At 36.5% G+C, this 14,132-nt stretch overlaps 1 protein-coding gene across 2 annotated transcripts in view; it reads right to left on the reverse strand.

The window, feature by feature from the left end:
- The window catches only part of RELN (reelin), a 514,773-nt gene that overhangs the window by 200,625 nt on the left and 300,016 nt on the right, over positions 1-14,132 (reverse strand). For both annotated transcript variants that reach the window (XM_037001388.2, XM_073238979.1), the window contains exons 9-10: positions 13,575-13,671; positions 10,817-11,057 (exon numbers count right to left, since the gene is read on the reverse strand). In XM_037001388.2, coding sequence (XP_036857283.2) covers positions 10,817-11,057; positions 13,575-13,671 — 338 coding nt within the window. The remainder of the gene's footprint in view (positions 1-10,816; positions 11,058-13,574; positions 13,672-14,132) is intronic.

Consider the following 14,132-nt stretch of genomic DNA (forward strand, 5'->3'; position numbering starts at 1 on the left):
TTCTGGATTAAAGTGAGACCGGTAATTGAATGATTGGGAATCAACTGATTTATAGCCTGCATTTCATTGTGTTTCCTCACCCTTTCACTATGCTATATCTATTATCATATAGAAATAGCAGGGAATTATTTCCTGGGCTTTAAAGGTATAGACTTTTACAGTATAAAAAAATCAAAATAGGAAGAGAATGATTTCTCTCACGAGGCAAAATGAATTTCTGTCATTTTCCACACATTCAATTTCTAGGTAATTTAATGCCAGTTAAAAAACTGCAAACTTGGCTCTGAACAGAGTCCAGGTGCAGGAGGGCTGAAGTGCATTTTCTCTAGTCAACACAACAGATTCAACTGTGGTGAGTGAATTTTGGGGAGCTTACAGCGTATTTTTTCTCATTATTTCTGGATTCATTAAGCATCCACTTTTGAACCATTTTGTACTAAGATTCATAAAGATTCAATTTATGGTATATTTTATGACAAGTGTATAATTACTTGGTAATAGTTACAACATCTCTAAAATGGCAAAAGTGACAGATTTGAATTGGAGTAGTGAGAGGAAGAATAACAATGTAAAATTCCATAGGGCCATTGTTAACCTTGTCTATGAGATATGACTTGAGTTTCACAGTGTCTGAAGGTTTCAGACTTGCCTTCTCAAATTAAGGCCAAGGATGCCAAGTACAAGAATGGGAAGCTGAAAGATACCAAGGCACAAAGGGTGGCTTTATAGTAAAACATACTTGGCTATAGCAATCAAGCTATTTGATGCTGGGGAAAACCATTTGGCCTTTCTGAGCCTCTGTTTTATCATCTGTGAAATGGGGGTAATTGTGTGGTTTAGATGAGATACTATACGCAACATGCTTTCTGAAGATTGGGGAACATGAGGTTATCAGTAAATGTTAATTCCCTACTCTTTTTTGCCCCATTGTAATTCATTCATTTAACAAGCCTTAGTGCAATGAGCATCACTATGCAATGTGATTGTGTTAGGTACAAAAATAATGGAAAATGTTACTATGTTTTGATGTTCATATAGAATAAAATAAATTCCACTTACTGAATATGCTAACTTAATTAGTGATTAACTGTCTCAGATTCAGACCAAAAACAAACAAAAAAGGGTACATTAAGCAGGGGGGCTCTGGGGATTTATTTGAGTGGTTATTTTCATTAGAATTTATCAAAATTACTCGATTTCATGTTATTGCCACCCTTGTCATGGTGATTTGGCTCATTTCCATGTTTCCCTAATGCTATTCTACATTAATTACTGTACAAATAGGCCACATTGGGGGGAAATTGTGAAAAGCACACTACTTATGTTTAACCCTTCATCCCCAAAGTACACTTATTAGCTTAACAAATTATATTCTGGCTCATTCTACAACATCATGTATTCACCTCTTGGGGGAAACATGACAATGCGAGCAATGAGATCTAAAGCGAAGAACATCTCAAGCAAAGGGAATTTAGGTAGACAGCACGCAATTAACCGAGCTGGAATCTGGCCAGAAAATCATAGTTAACATTCCGATTCTTAATGGAAAAAGACATGGGAACATGGACCAGCCACAAGTCTTACTGTGCCCAGGTTTATCCTCATTAGAAAGCTGGGACTCAAATCCCTCAAGTTGCAAACCAGATAGTTTCCAGTACAGTGACTTGCAAAGCACATTTCTGGAAAGCTTATCTGATTTCCTCCTGTTTGCCTCTACACTCTAAAAGAGGAAAATCACAGAATGGATTGTTGAACCTTTTTAAGGGGTACTCAACTTCTGGAAGACAAGCCAGGCATTACAGTAGGCTGGTGTTGCTCTACTAGGGGATTATAGTGCCAAAAACATATTTAAAAATGAATTCTGCATTGAGTGGGATCATCCCTTTAAAGATTTGTCTTAGATTTTTTTCATTAGCCTCAACTTTCACTAGGACTTAAATTTTCAGACAGATTAATTTACATTTTTTCATAATTTGGACATAATGATATTTACTCTCCAATTCAACAAATTGTGACAATGGTATTAGGTGACAGCAGAACCCTGGAACAAAAGTTCCAATATTTATTCAGGACTGGAGATATGCCTAGTGTCTGCCGGAACAATGAATTTGGCAAATGCATAATGTATAAGAGTTATAAGGAAATTAATAGACTCTCCTGTTCTGACTTTATGCTTCCCTTTAATGGGTTGTTGATTTACCTAATGGCTGTTGTCTTCATTAAGGCTCTTGGTGTTCATTAAACTGGGAAAATTATCGTTATTATTGGATATTTATCAACTATAAGTATAGTAAAGAGGAAACTGTCTAACTGGAAGTAGTAGAGAGAAGATTAAGATATGACCCTTTAAATCCTCTATACTTACGCCCAATCATTGGCATAAATTTGAAAAATTTAATAAATTACTGTTTAAGGACATTTCTTTTAAATACATATAATCAAATCACACCTTATTCTAAAGGACAAACCTTCACAGCAGAGTCTGACACTTAGAGCTGATTTACTTCTCAGCACAAGTTGACATAAATGTGTAGAAGAAGTAATCTGGAATTCTTTGCTACCTACACAATGAACCAGGGTAATAAATAGGAAAAGATTAGCAGGTGCAGGCACAGCAATCAGAGCAGGATGATTTCTTAAAAATAAAAAATATGAGGAACATCACCTATCTCAGACTGATCTGCATTTAATCTGTGGGTCAATTCCAGAGTTGACAGAAGCCAGTGATTTATGCCTCTGCAAGCTGAGAGTAGCCAGGCGAGCTGAGCAGATATAAACATTTATTAAGTGAGTGAGCAAAGCATTCCGTCTCTCTCTCTCTCTGTTACACACAGAGATACAGACAAACACACACAGATATCAAGGAGTCGTGGATGGTTCATGCTTTCAAAATACAAATTTTGGCTGCCACCAAAGATGAGAATGAACAGACAAAATGAAGCAGCTGCTTGACCAAAATTCACCTCCTCCATGGCATTACGGTCCGTTTGGGAACTCTGCTTTGTGGGGGACTATTGAAGGCTGAAGAACACAGAAAAAAGCAAAAAGAAGAACACCTGCTCACAGCTCTCTCCTAATCATTTGGCCCTGGTTTCCTCCTCGGAGTACTTCACTGATCTTTGCAGCTCTTGTCTTTGATGGTGACTATGGAAAGCAGCAAGCTAGCTCCAGACTGACCCTATAAAAACTTATAATTAGTGTTTTTCTTTGAACTTGAAATTAAGGATCTCCTAGATTGTCAGATGCATGTTCAAAGAGTCGGAAAGAGATGACTTTGGTGGACTTGCCCAGATGTTTTATGAGTGACTAAGGAAAATTCAGCACTAAACACCAGTCTTTACACCCAGTGTTCATCTACTATAGATAAAGATCATCTACTAGAGATATAAAATTTGGATGACAGGGCCTTTCTAACAGTGCTGGCTCCTGTTACTATTATTATTTATCATCACTTTGGTTACTACTGTTGTTTATTTATAATGCATAATGTATATTATCTATAATAAATAATAATATATTTAACTAGTATCCATGCCCCTGCAAGTATAGTATTATTCCTGAATATGAGAATACTACCTAAGGTTAAATGCTGATTTTTGATACTCTAAGTGAAAGGGACCAAAAAAACTGGTTCATTTCCCTTAAATCTTGATGGCAAAACGGAGACTACTGTCACAGAATTGAAGCATCAAAAACTATTCTGAGAGATGAATTACTCCCCTGGCTTCAGGCAGGAAGAACATACCTCCTACTCTTCAGTGTGGTGCAAACACCCACAGCCACCTGATAGACAGACAAACTGCCAGGGGACAGCAGCCATGGCAGCAATCGCTCTTTGAGCAACTGCCCACGGACTGGCAGAATATACTCCATATCTTTTGAATAGGAACAACTGACACAAATAATTATTGATTATTCTAGAAATCATAAGTAAAGGTCAAAAAAGGATGTAATATTCTATAAAAGAAGGCAAAGTCACCTTAACCAATAATTAAGATAGGTGATTCAATACAGAGTGGGCTGCAGGCTGCTCGCCCTGCCTGGTGCGCAACTGGCTTACTCTGAGAGATTGCTAATGAGGGCAGTGCTCTGGGGAGCTTTTTGACTTGCAGCACTATATTGGTGGCATTTAGAGCTCCACCTACTTGGTCATGAATGAAAGGCTGCTTGAAGATTTGCGAGGAATGAAAAGTCATGATGGTAATTAGAAGCATAAGAATGTGGTGTGGCTTTTCTTCCACTTGGGCAAGTTCTCTGGAAAAACACTGGAAGATGTGTCAGGCAAGGAGGACTTGTAAGGAGAACGGAGGAGAAACATAGACGGCTGTATAGGAAGAACATATTAATTCTGTAACCTCTTGCAGTCCCCCTCAGCTTACCGACCCCAAATCAAGAAGCACAAGAAGTATAGGGCCAGGTTGTATATTTAAAGCCAAGACTGTTTTACATCTATTTCATATTAATTACTAAAGAGCCAACAGATGGTAATGGCCTTTTATCAACTCAGGGCAGATTTAAACTGGTGACCTATAATTTCTATTCTCCAGATCACATAAATTTCTTAAGTTAATTACTCTATTTAATCTTATATCATTTTGCCCTACTTGAGATAAACAAGGACAGACTCAGATGAAGTGGATTAAATATTCCCAAAGAACTGAAAAAATAAAATCTAAAGAAGAATATGTGCTGTGGATGACAGTGACTCATTTTTATCTTTCTTACTTGACCTGACACCCTCAAACATTATTTTCAAGGTCATCAGCTGGACACTTAATATATTCACTGCTCTCTATTCCTTTGTTTTATGACCAGTAGCTGTTAAAAAATAATTTGCTGTTAATAATGAAAACTACTATTAATAGTTCCAATTACATGAATGGCATTGAAACTTCATTCCAATGGAAGCTATTTCTTATTTTGATTGCCAAAGGTTAAATATATGGGCAATAGTTGAGTCCAACTTAATTTATGCACTTGATTTTTATATTACTTTAATGACATATAAAGTTGACATAATTTGTGAAGTCTATATTTTTTTCCATCCTATTTTTCCCTATGTTATAATTGGAGCTGTCAGCTCAAATCCTTTGCTCTCTAGCCCTTTATACATTCTTCTCTACATTCACTTCCTTGTGGAGCTTATTTGTTCTCAAAGTTTCAGTGAAGAAGACACATTATTAAGGTCTTTCTATGTGTCTGACACTGTTCTAAAGGTTTTACATGTATTTTCTTATTTAATTATAAGAGATGCATACTGTTATCATCATCCCAGTTATGGATGAGGACATGAGGAACTAAGAGGTTAAATAAGTTGCCCAAGACTACATGGTGAATACGTGGTGGAGCCAAGATTTGAATGCACACAGTTAAGCCCATTTTCTTAACAGTTGTACTACATTCAGTCCCATTCACGATGCTTTCAGCTGCCTTCAAGTCATCACTGAATATTAAGATTCATATTTTTTCCCTATAAACTAGATCTTCTTACTTTTTTTCAGCTTTTCATTCATTCAATTAACACCTAATAACAACCTGTCATGTGCCAAACACTGGGGATTCAGAAATGGTTGAAATAGTCCCTGAGCTTCAGAAGCTAACATTCTAACCAGGGAAACATAAACATAAATAAATTTAAAGCAATATTATAAATGCTCTTATAGAAGTACTCATCCAGGGTAACAGGATGTTGAAATGGAATTCGTTTTGCATCACTTTTGGTCAATGTTCCAAGAAAATAGATGGAAACTACTCCATATAACAAAGTGAGCTGATGGACCAACGTAAGGGCCAAGCAAAGACATGGTAAAGGGCTTAATCACTCACACTGAAGGTATGCAAGCTTGAAGTTGATACAAGGAAGCTGGAGAGCAGAGATGATTTCTTTAGAGAGGGCTGCTGGTGAGCTATAAGTCCCATCCTTGCCCATATCAGAAAAGAAGGTACCTGCTCCTCTCCTCAGTACACAGGATGTCAAGGCTACCACTTGGAGGGCATAGTGTTTGGGCTTGAACTAGCACCCGGAGATGCCTGACATAACTACTCTCCTCCTAATGAATCCAAGGTGAGTTTTTACCATAGACTAGACTTGGGCCCATGCACCCAAGAGGGGACCTAATCTGTCTAAGATCCTGCCCCAAAGGGCTCCCCGGAGGGACAAGGAACCCTCAGAAAAAGAGGCTGTAGTCATTAACCAGAGTTCAGTGGCTAACAGCATAAGCAGACACGAAATGCACTGGAGAATGATAGGTGAGAGATCCCCAGCTTTGGAGTGAGGAGTGGGGAAATTTCCAGAGTCTATTGGTAAATTCAAGAGAGAGCCAGCTTTGTTCTCTTGCCAGGCTGAGGGATCATCAATTCCACCTTATAACGGTATTTGCCTCTTGCCTCTTCTCCTTCCTCTAGAGCCAGCCATGGAGGCTTCAGAAGCTGAAACTTGTTGGGGCTGGTGAGGACGTAGAAGGAGATGACCACTGCCTCCTTTCCCACTGCAGCAGACACAGGCTGGAGGAGGGGAGAAGCTTTGGGTGAAGATTGAAATTTGGATTACTGTAGTGAGCTGATCATATCTGTTACCGAACTGAGACTGTTTGGAAGACAAGGTGATAGGATGACTTTGAGTCTATTGCAGTCCTGGGATCTGCCTTAGTTTTCATTCTGAGTGCAGAGATAGAGAAGCTGTTAGATTGAATCTGGATGGTCACTGGGGAAAAAGAATGGACCTGTTTTCTATGGCCAGTCCCTACGCCTAAGTCCTGCTTGTTCAACCTAATGACTATATCAGCAGAGAGAGGAGGGAGACATTACCTATGCAATACTTTACATAGACAATGACACTGAGACTGGGCCTTTAAGGATGCAGGGGAATTACTAGGCAGAGTAAAAAGAAAGGTGGAAAAGCATGTCTAAATGGGTGGGAGTGTAAAATTCTGTAATGTATTTGTGAGGCTGGAGCCCAGTGGAGCAGGATATAAGGATGAAAAGTTAGGCTGGGCCTAGATTGGAGAGGGCCTTCAATTATATGTCAGGGAGTATCCTGTAGGTTGACACAGGAAGCCATCAAAGGTCTTGAGTATGGAGCAAGCATGGTATATTTTCTACGAAGGAATGCTGCTGGAGTTTATGTCAGTGGCATACCTTCATATGATCCTTGGCTCTTAACATCCTTGTTACAAGCAATCTGCTACCATGAGAATATTGGTTTCTCTTTCTTTAGTGACCCACCATGTTTCTATTTCACCTACTGTATAAGTTACTGTAAATGCCTCCTGCCTCTGTAAGGGAAGTATTTTAATACTTCCATCTCCTTAACTTCACTTTAGGTCAGCTGTCAATATCTGAGATGGACCAATAAAAATCAGTTGCTGCAGTGTGGAAAAGAAAGAAGAGACCAGGGCTTGGGCTCAACTTACTAAATTCTACTGTATAAAAATCAGTCCACCAGAGGAAGGAATGTGTAGTACAAATGGAATAAAGCTGGAGCAAGATCAAGAAATATGAGAAAAATCAGAATTGTTTGATTTATAGTCAGAGAGTGATGGTGAAGAAAATGAGCAGGTAATTTAATAAACGGATGTTGGGAAGAAACACAGGGCTCACAGAAGAGAAGCACATGAGTTACATTTGCACTATAAGAGCAAAGTCGTATGGTGACTGAGATCAAGATCAAGTCAGATTCCTGCATTTTGAATCCTGGCTCTGCCACTGGTGAGAGGTATATTTTGGCCAAGTGACTAAACATCTTTGTGTTCACTTCCCATACCCACTAAATGGGCTAGTACAGCACCTTCTTTATAGGTTTATGAGGATCAAATTACATGAAATAATATATATAATCCTACGCATGTGTCCATGCACGTGCATGGAGTGCTAAGTGCCTCAAATAATAATTGCTCAATAAAGAGTAGCTCTTTTTACCTAGGCAAAGTTTCCTGCCTGTGCTTAGACATTTTTTCCTTGAATAAGCTCTGTTTTGTAATTAAGCATACCTCCTCAATTGCTATTAGACTCACTCTTTGATTTCACTAAGATGTACACAACTTGGAGCCTTAGTGAATATAGAAAAAATATGTAGGTTGAGCAAATGTAACCCTCAAAACTAAATATCCAAAATAGAGCAATGTTTAAAATGTATCCTGTGACTAATAGAAACATTGAAACATGCTTTCTAATTGACTGCATTCAGTTTTCACCTCAGAGGCTACCAAGTAAAGGAGCAATATTTAATGAAGAAATTGTATACAGTTTAAATAAATAATTCTCATCTAGAACCTCCAAAGCACTTGACAAAAGCAGTTTTCTCATGCTCAGATGTCTGAGCCAGAAAGCAAAAGGGTAGTCATGCAAATGAGTTAAAATAACAATCCTTAGATTTTATTATTGCAGTATTTTAGAAAGAAGTTTTAAAAAGAAACATCAAAGAAAAACTCCTACCTAATAGACTAGACAAAGACCACGATAGAAACCATTACTAAAATGACTCTTCCTTAGTAAATGTGGGTCACCAGGCAAGTCTCAGACGTGTGAATGGTAAACTTATGAGTAGGATGAGAGACCACAAAGCAAAACTATAGTCCACACAAAGTTGTAATTTAATCAAACATGACTACTAATGCAAAACCACACCTCATGTGCTGTTTTCATGGGTAGTACCGAAGTACATTGCATTAAGAAACCAAACAGCTAATTAGGTTAGTATAATAACTTATAAAACAAGGCATAAAAAGTGCATTCATATGTTAAGGAATACTGAGAACAAATAAATGTCATCATGGGAAAAGGACATGATCCCAGGCCCTGAGGTCTCCACATTTTTCCTGGGTTTATGCCAATGCTGACTGATGACAGCAGAAGTCCTCTTTTAATCAAGTGGTAGTGGGACATGACATAGGATGGCCTTAAAAAGGTTCTTTTCTATATCTGTGGACTCCCTTTACAGGACCCAAGGGTTTAGAATCTTTGTCAGGACACCTTCCATAAGGTTTCCTGGGTGTTTTCTCATATTGAGCAAAGATGATGCCTGTTCCTAATGCCAGTTGACTGTAACTTCATCAGCGTAAAGTAACACATCCAGGGGTTTGGTTTGGTAAGGAAGAAGATACTGTGTCCAGGCAGTTCCTGTGTTGAAAGTTCTCTACATAATTTGGAATCATTATTCTAGAATTCGAATACATTATTAAAAGGAGGTGAGCACCTCAGATCTTTACATTCAACTTGCTTCTCTTCCTGTGAGCTCACCCTCAGGCCACATGAGATTTTTTTTTTGTACCAGAGAGTGACATTAAAAAAAATTCCCCAAGCTGTATTTGTACTTTATTTTCATATGATAGAAATTTAAGAGGCTCCAGTTGATGGTCTCATGGCATTTTTTATATTACCTTGGCACAATTTCTTATTCCACTCACTCTCTGGGCAGGCAAGCCTATGTTTTTAATTCCTATTCAAAATGTCATTAATTGCCAAACTTCCTCAGAGTTTTTGATCCATACATCTAACCTCCCACCAAATATTTCTTCTTGTCTGTCCCCAGATTATCAACCTTTATGTATCCATAATGTATAGCATAGTGACTATAGTTAGTGATACTGCATTGCATATTTGAAAGATGTTAAGAGAATAGATCTTTAAAGTTCTCATCACAAGAAAAAAAGTTTGTAACTGTATATGATGACAGATGTTAATTATTTTGGTGAGCATTTTGCAACATATACAAATATCCAATCATTGTGCTATACACCTGAAACTAAAATAATGCTGTATGTCAAGTACACCTCAATTTAAAAAAGAAAATCAATACGTTCAAAGTAAATTCATCAACTCCTGGGAACCTGCTCTTCCTCTTATATTTCATTTTAATGAAGGGCACCACCCTCAACCTAGTTGGCCAGACCTTGTCCTTGACACCTACTGTTCCTTCATCATCTCCGTCAGTCCCAAGCTTCTCCATTCCCTCTTTTAAAAATCTCTGAAATCCACCCAGATTTTCCCATCATCTCCCCCAAATTCTGGCCAGTAAGACCTCCCATTGGACTATTGCTATCGGCCTTCTATTTGGTATCCATACATGCACTCTCTCCCTTCCATTTCATCTTCCAGACTCAAAGGGATTATTTCAAAAATCAAAATCTGATTGGCTGACTCTTATTTGGAGCATTTCTGTAACTCTTTATCACCTCAAGATAAAGTTCAAACTCTAGAGCAGCATGCAAGACTTTCAAGGTTTTGTCACTGGCCATGTTCCAGACTTAATTACCACAAGTCTCAACTCAAAATCTGTTAGACAAGTAAGCTGAACATGGCCCAAGACCTTGGCTTTGTTCTCTCACTGTCCAGCCCTTGTGTATGTGATATTTGATTCTAGAAACCCTCTTCCTCCCTCCTGGCCAACTCCAAATTACCCTTTGGTTTCTGCTTACATTCTCTTTTCTCCTGGATAGCCTTCCTAAGCCTTCAAGTCTGGATTCATTACTGTATGTGGTACTTACACAGCACTCTACTTTCCCAGAAAATTGTAACAATCATGCTGTTTTGTCTTTGCATGTGGACATGTCTAACTATCCTCACTAAACAGCCACATGGAAGGAAGAACCATATTTGCTTTTTTGGTTATAGTCTCTAGGTTCAGCCCAGTACTTATGCACTTATGGATGCATAAATGAATGTTTTTGTATCAACAATTCCCCAGAAGGTAGCGTAAATAAGGGTATTACCTATTACTTTACTAGGGGGTTTGGTAGAAATAGTTTTCTTGTTACAGTTTGGGTTATTGAGCTTCAAGTTTCAGAGTGGAGGAGAAGGAACAAAAGAGAGATCAAACCTTAACTGTAGCTCCTGGGAAGAAAAGCCAGTTGCCTGTGTCGACTGGATCGAGGCTGTCTTCTAAAACGATTTGTCTGTGGGCGGAGTTGATGACCAGGATGTTATCTAAGGCCCAGCAGGCTTCATATACTTCGTCTACATGGAGATTTTCCTGCTTCCACTGAAACTGGACATTCTCTGCTTTGGCATCTTCAGGAAGGTAGAGGATATGGATGATTGTGCTGACATTGGAAGGGGCTCTGGAACATTCGGTGAGAAGGGAATTGGTGTCACAGTAAAGTTCAACAATGTGCACCTGTTCTTTCTCATAGCGCAATTTTTAAAATTAAGATTATAGTTTCACTGTCTTAAAAATACTATATATGTTACAGATTAAATACTCACAATCCTGTAGCCCTTAAATATTTTAATGTTGATTAAAATCTTTTAATCCTGTAGCCCTTAAATGTTCGTGTTGGGTTATGACAGTTTAAATACTAATGGCTTCAAGAGATTTACTTTTAACACAAGGCAGGTACTAAGTACATTCAAGTCAGTCAGTAAAGGAGTAATGGAAGAGATAATAGCACACATTTCCATGGTGCCTGTAAAAAATCAAAGTGTATCCAGAACAGATTTTTTGCATGCAGTAGGCAATCAAAAAGTTTATTTTATTTGATATTAAGAAGGAAAAAAGAGAAAAACTATAAAATTATCTTAATTTTGGTTCTTACTTTGAAACTTTGCATCAATTAGTGACCTTGTATGTTCTGTTTCAAAATCAATCTCTACATAATAGTTATTTTATTTCTAATAATCAGATATATTTTTGTTTTGTCTATATGAATTGTGAGATTTGCTATGAATTAAATGATCTATAATTCTTTATAAGTTCATGCAAATCAATCTTTAAAACTTGATATATTTAACATGATATTTATATTATATTTATATTACATCTGACAGAATCTAGGCCTTTCTGCTATATAATAAGGTATTTTTATTAAATACTTTATTCTACCCAAGTAGAAACCTGCCATAGTAAAAATGATTGCTTTAGCCAAGATTAAAAGTGGTAGTAAAATGCAAACTAGTAGTACTCTGGGCTTACTATAACTCAGTTTGGAAAGGACTACAGAAAAGACACATTTTTCACTACCAATCAAACACATATATACCTGCAGAATTGTCAGTGTTGGTTATAGATGGTGTACCTTACCTTTAGGGGTAATCAATCCCCTTTCTTTAAAAATATTATTTCATGGTGTTTATAACTTCAAAAATAATTAAAAGGATGAAAATAGTATTTTGTAGTTTTAGGAAGTGATTGAAAATATGTTTATTCTGATCACTAATGGTAAGAAAAATTTCCATTGAGTAGTTTGATTACAAGACCAAAATCAAAAGTATTATTTAGTGAAACTAAGTGGAATTAGATGAATATACTCTTTATAGGTTGTAATTAAATATGTACATTCACTATTTGTCATATTAAAAGCAGTAGCTGTTCTCCAGCAAGAAATATCTACTACAATTAACCTAGACTGTGATATATAACTTAGAGAAAAAAATGGAGGTATGGGAAAAATTTCCAATATTTATGCTGCCTTGCCTAAAGCCATTTGTATAAATAAGTATTTAATATGAGTGCATTTTCATAATCACTACTAGAAATTAGAAAGGACAGCACAATGCTGTTATAAAAGTCACACAGCAAGTCAGAGATTGCTTTGTATCTGGTACCTATAAATTGTAAGTTATCCTGCTACGGAAGGAGACAATCTATTAAAATTCTATGAATTAGAATCTTTTTTCTTGGTCTTTGGTTAGACTAGAGCTTACACTTGTGACAATTAAAAAAATATACTACTAGAAATTTTGGACAAATTGGTTTAGTATTAAAGACTAACAATCTAATATTTGCTCTCCCTCCCTAAGTAAATCACGGTTCTTTCAATATGGAGCACAGTAAGAAAAATAGCACGTAAAAAAAGAAAACTGTACAAAGGTGATGCAAAATGTTTTACTTAAGTTATACTAATTTAAAAACTAAACCAATCAGAACAACTACCTTATAATGGTCAAGGTATTTTTTTCCTTTAAATCTTAGCATGTCTGAAATTAGCATCCATTTTGAATTTTATTATTTAAACTATGCAGCAGTATAAACATATTTTGAGTTTTGTTAATTTATCCAAATTGTTTTAACTTGAATATGCTGAATCCTACCACATTTTCTTATTGAGGGATTTTTTTTTCTCAAAGAAAATGCAATAAATGATTACAAGTCGAATCACAACTATGATAGTAGAATTTGAGAACTGGCTCTAGGAAAGTTACATTGGAAATGACAGAACTAGAGAGTAGATGCAAAAGGCCCAGTGGTTACTAACTCATAATCATTACAGACCAGAAGGTATTTAGGTGATAATCTGATCTGGTAACCAGGCCAATGCCAGATCATCTAGAGAGATGGCTGATATTTATATTCCATCATAAAGATTATTATTATAAGTGTGCTTTTACCAAAACTAAATAGTTTGTTAAAGCTACTTCTGACAGTGGGAAGTTTTGGATGGAAAATGACAGTTCTAAGAATACTTTTTCAAGTTGGGCAGGTAGTAACATGTGCATCCATGTAATGCAACATAATTAACAACTAGAGTACTTTTAACCATGAAGAATAAACCCAGTGGTAGAATGCAGGAAAATAGGGAAGTAGAAATCCACCTACATCAGAATTTATGAAAATACTTTAAATTATAAAAAAAACAAACCTAATTTTCTCAAGCTGAATCCAGTCTGCAGTATTATTTTTGGCATATGACACGATGATGCTGGGGTCTGAATAACTAAAGCGACATGAACCTGAACCTGTAAATAGCAATAACATAAGTTTCAAAGTTAAAAAACAGAGTAATTATGTGTTATCCTTTCTGATGAATATTTTAGATAATTTTCTAACCACTCAGATATTTGTGCGATTCTTTCCCCATTCCTTTATGCTGAAATTTCTTGTTACTTGTTCTGATAAATATTATTAGATAAATAATTTTAGGAGTCAGATAAAAGGCAAGAACAGTGAATTGAAGATTTCTTTAGAGATATGTGAGTTTCTAAATTAAATTATAAAATAAGCATTTAATTTTATGCCAAGAAATATCTGAATATTATAGAATGATTAAAAATGCCATTATCACTCTTAAAAGGTAGCATCAATTAATAGTGATTGTATTACATGGCATATAAACCATTAAAATGAATGAGGGATTTAAACACCATTCTTCTGTGTGTCTTACTTAAATGATGAGACAGCATATGAGAAACTAAAATAT

The sequence above is a fragment of the Manis javanica genome, chromosome 6 (genome assembly GCF_040802235.1).
Source record: "Manis javanica isolate MJ-LG chromosome 6, MJ_LKY, whole genome shotgun sequence".
Classification (NCBI taxonomy): domain Eukaryota; kingdom Metazoa; phylum Chordata; class Mammalia; order Pholidota; family Manidae; genus Manis; species Manis javanica.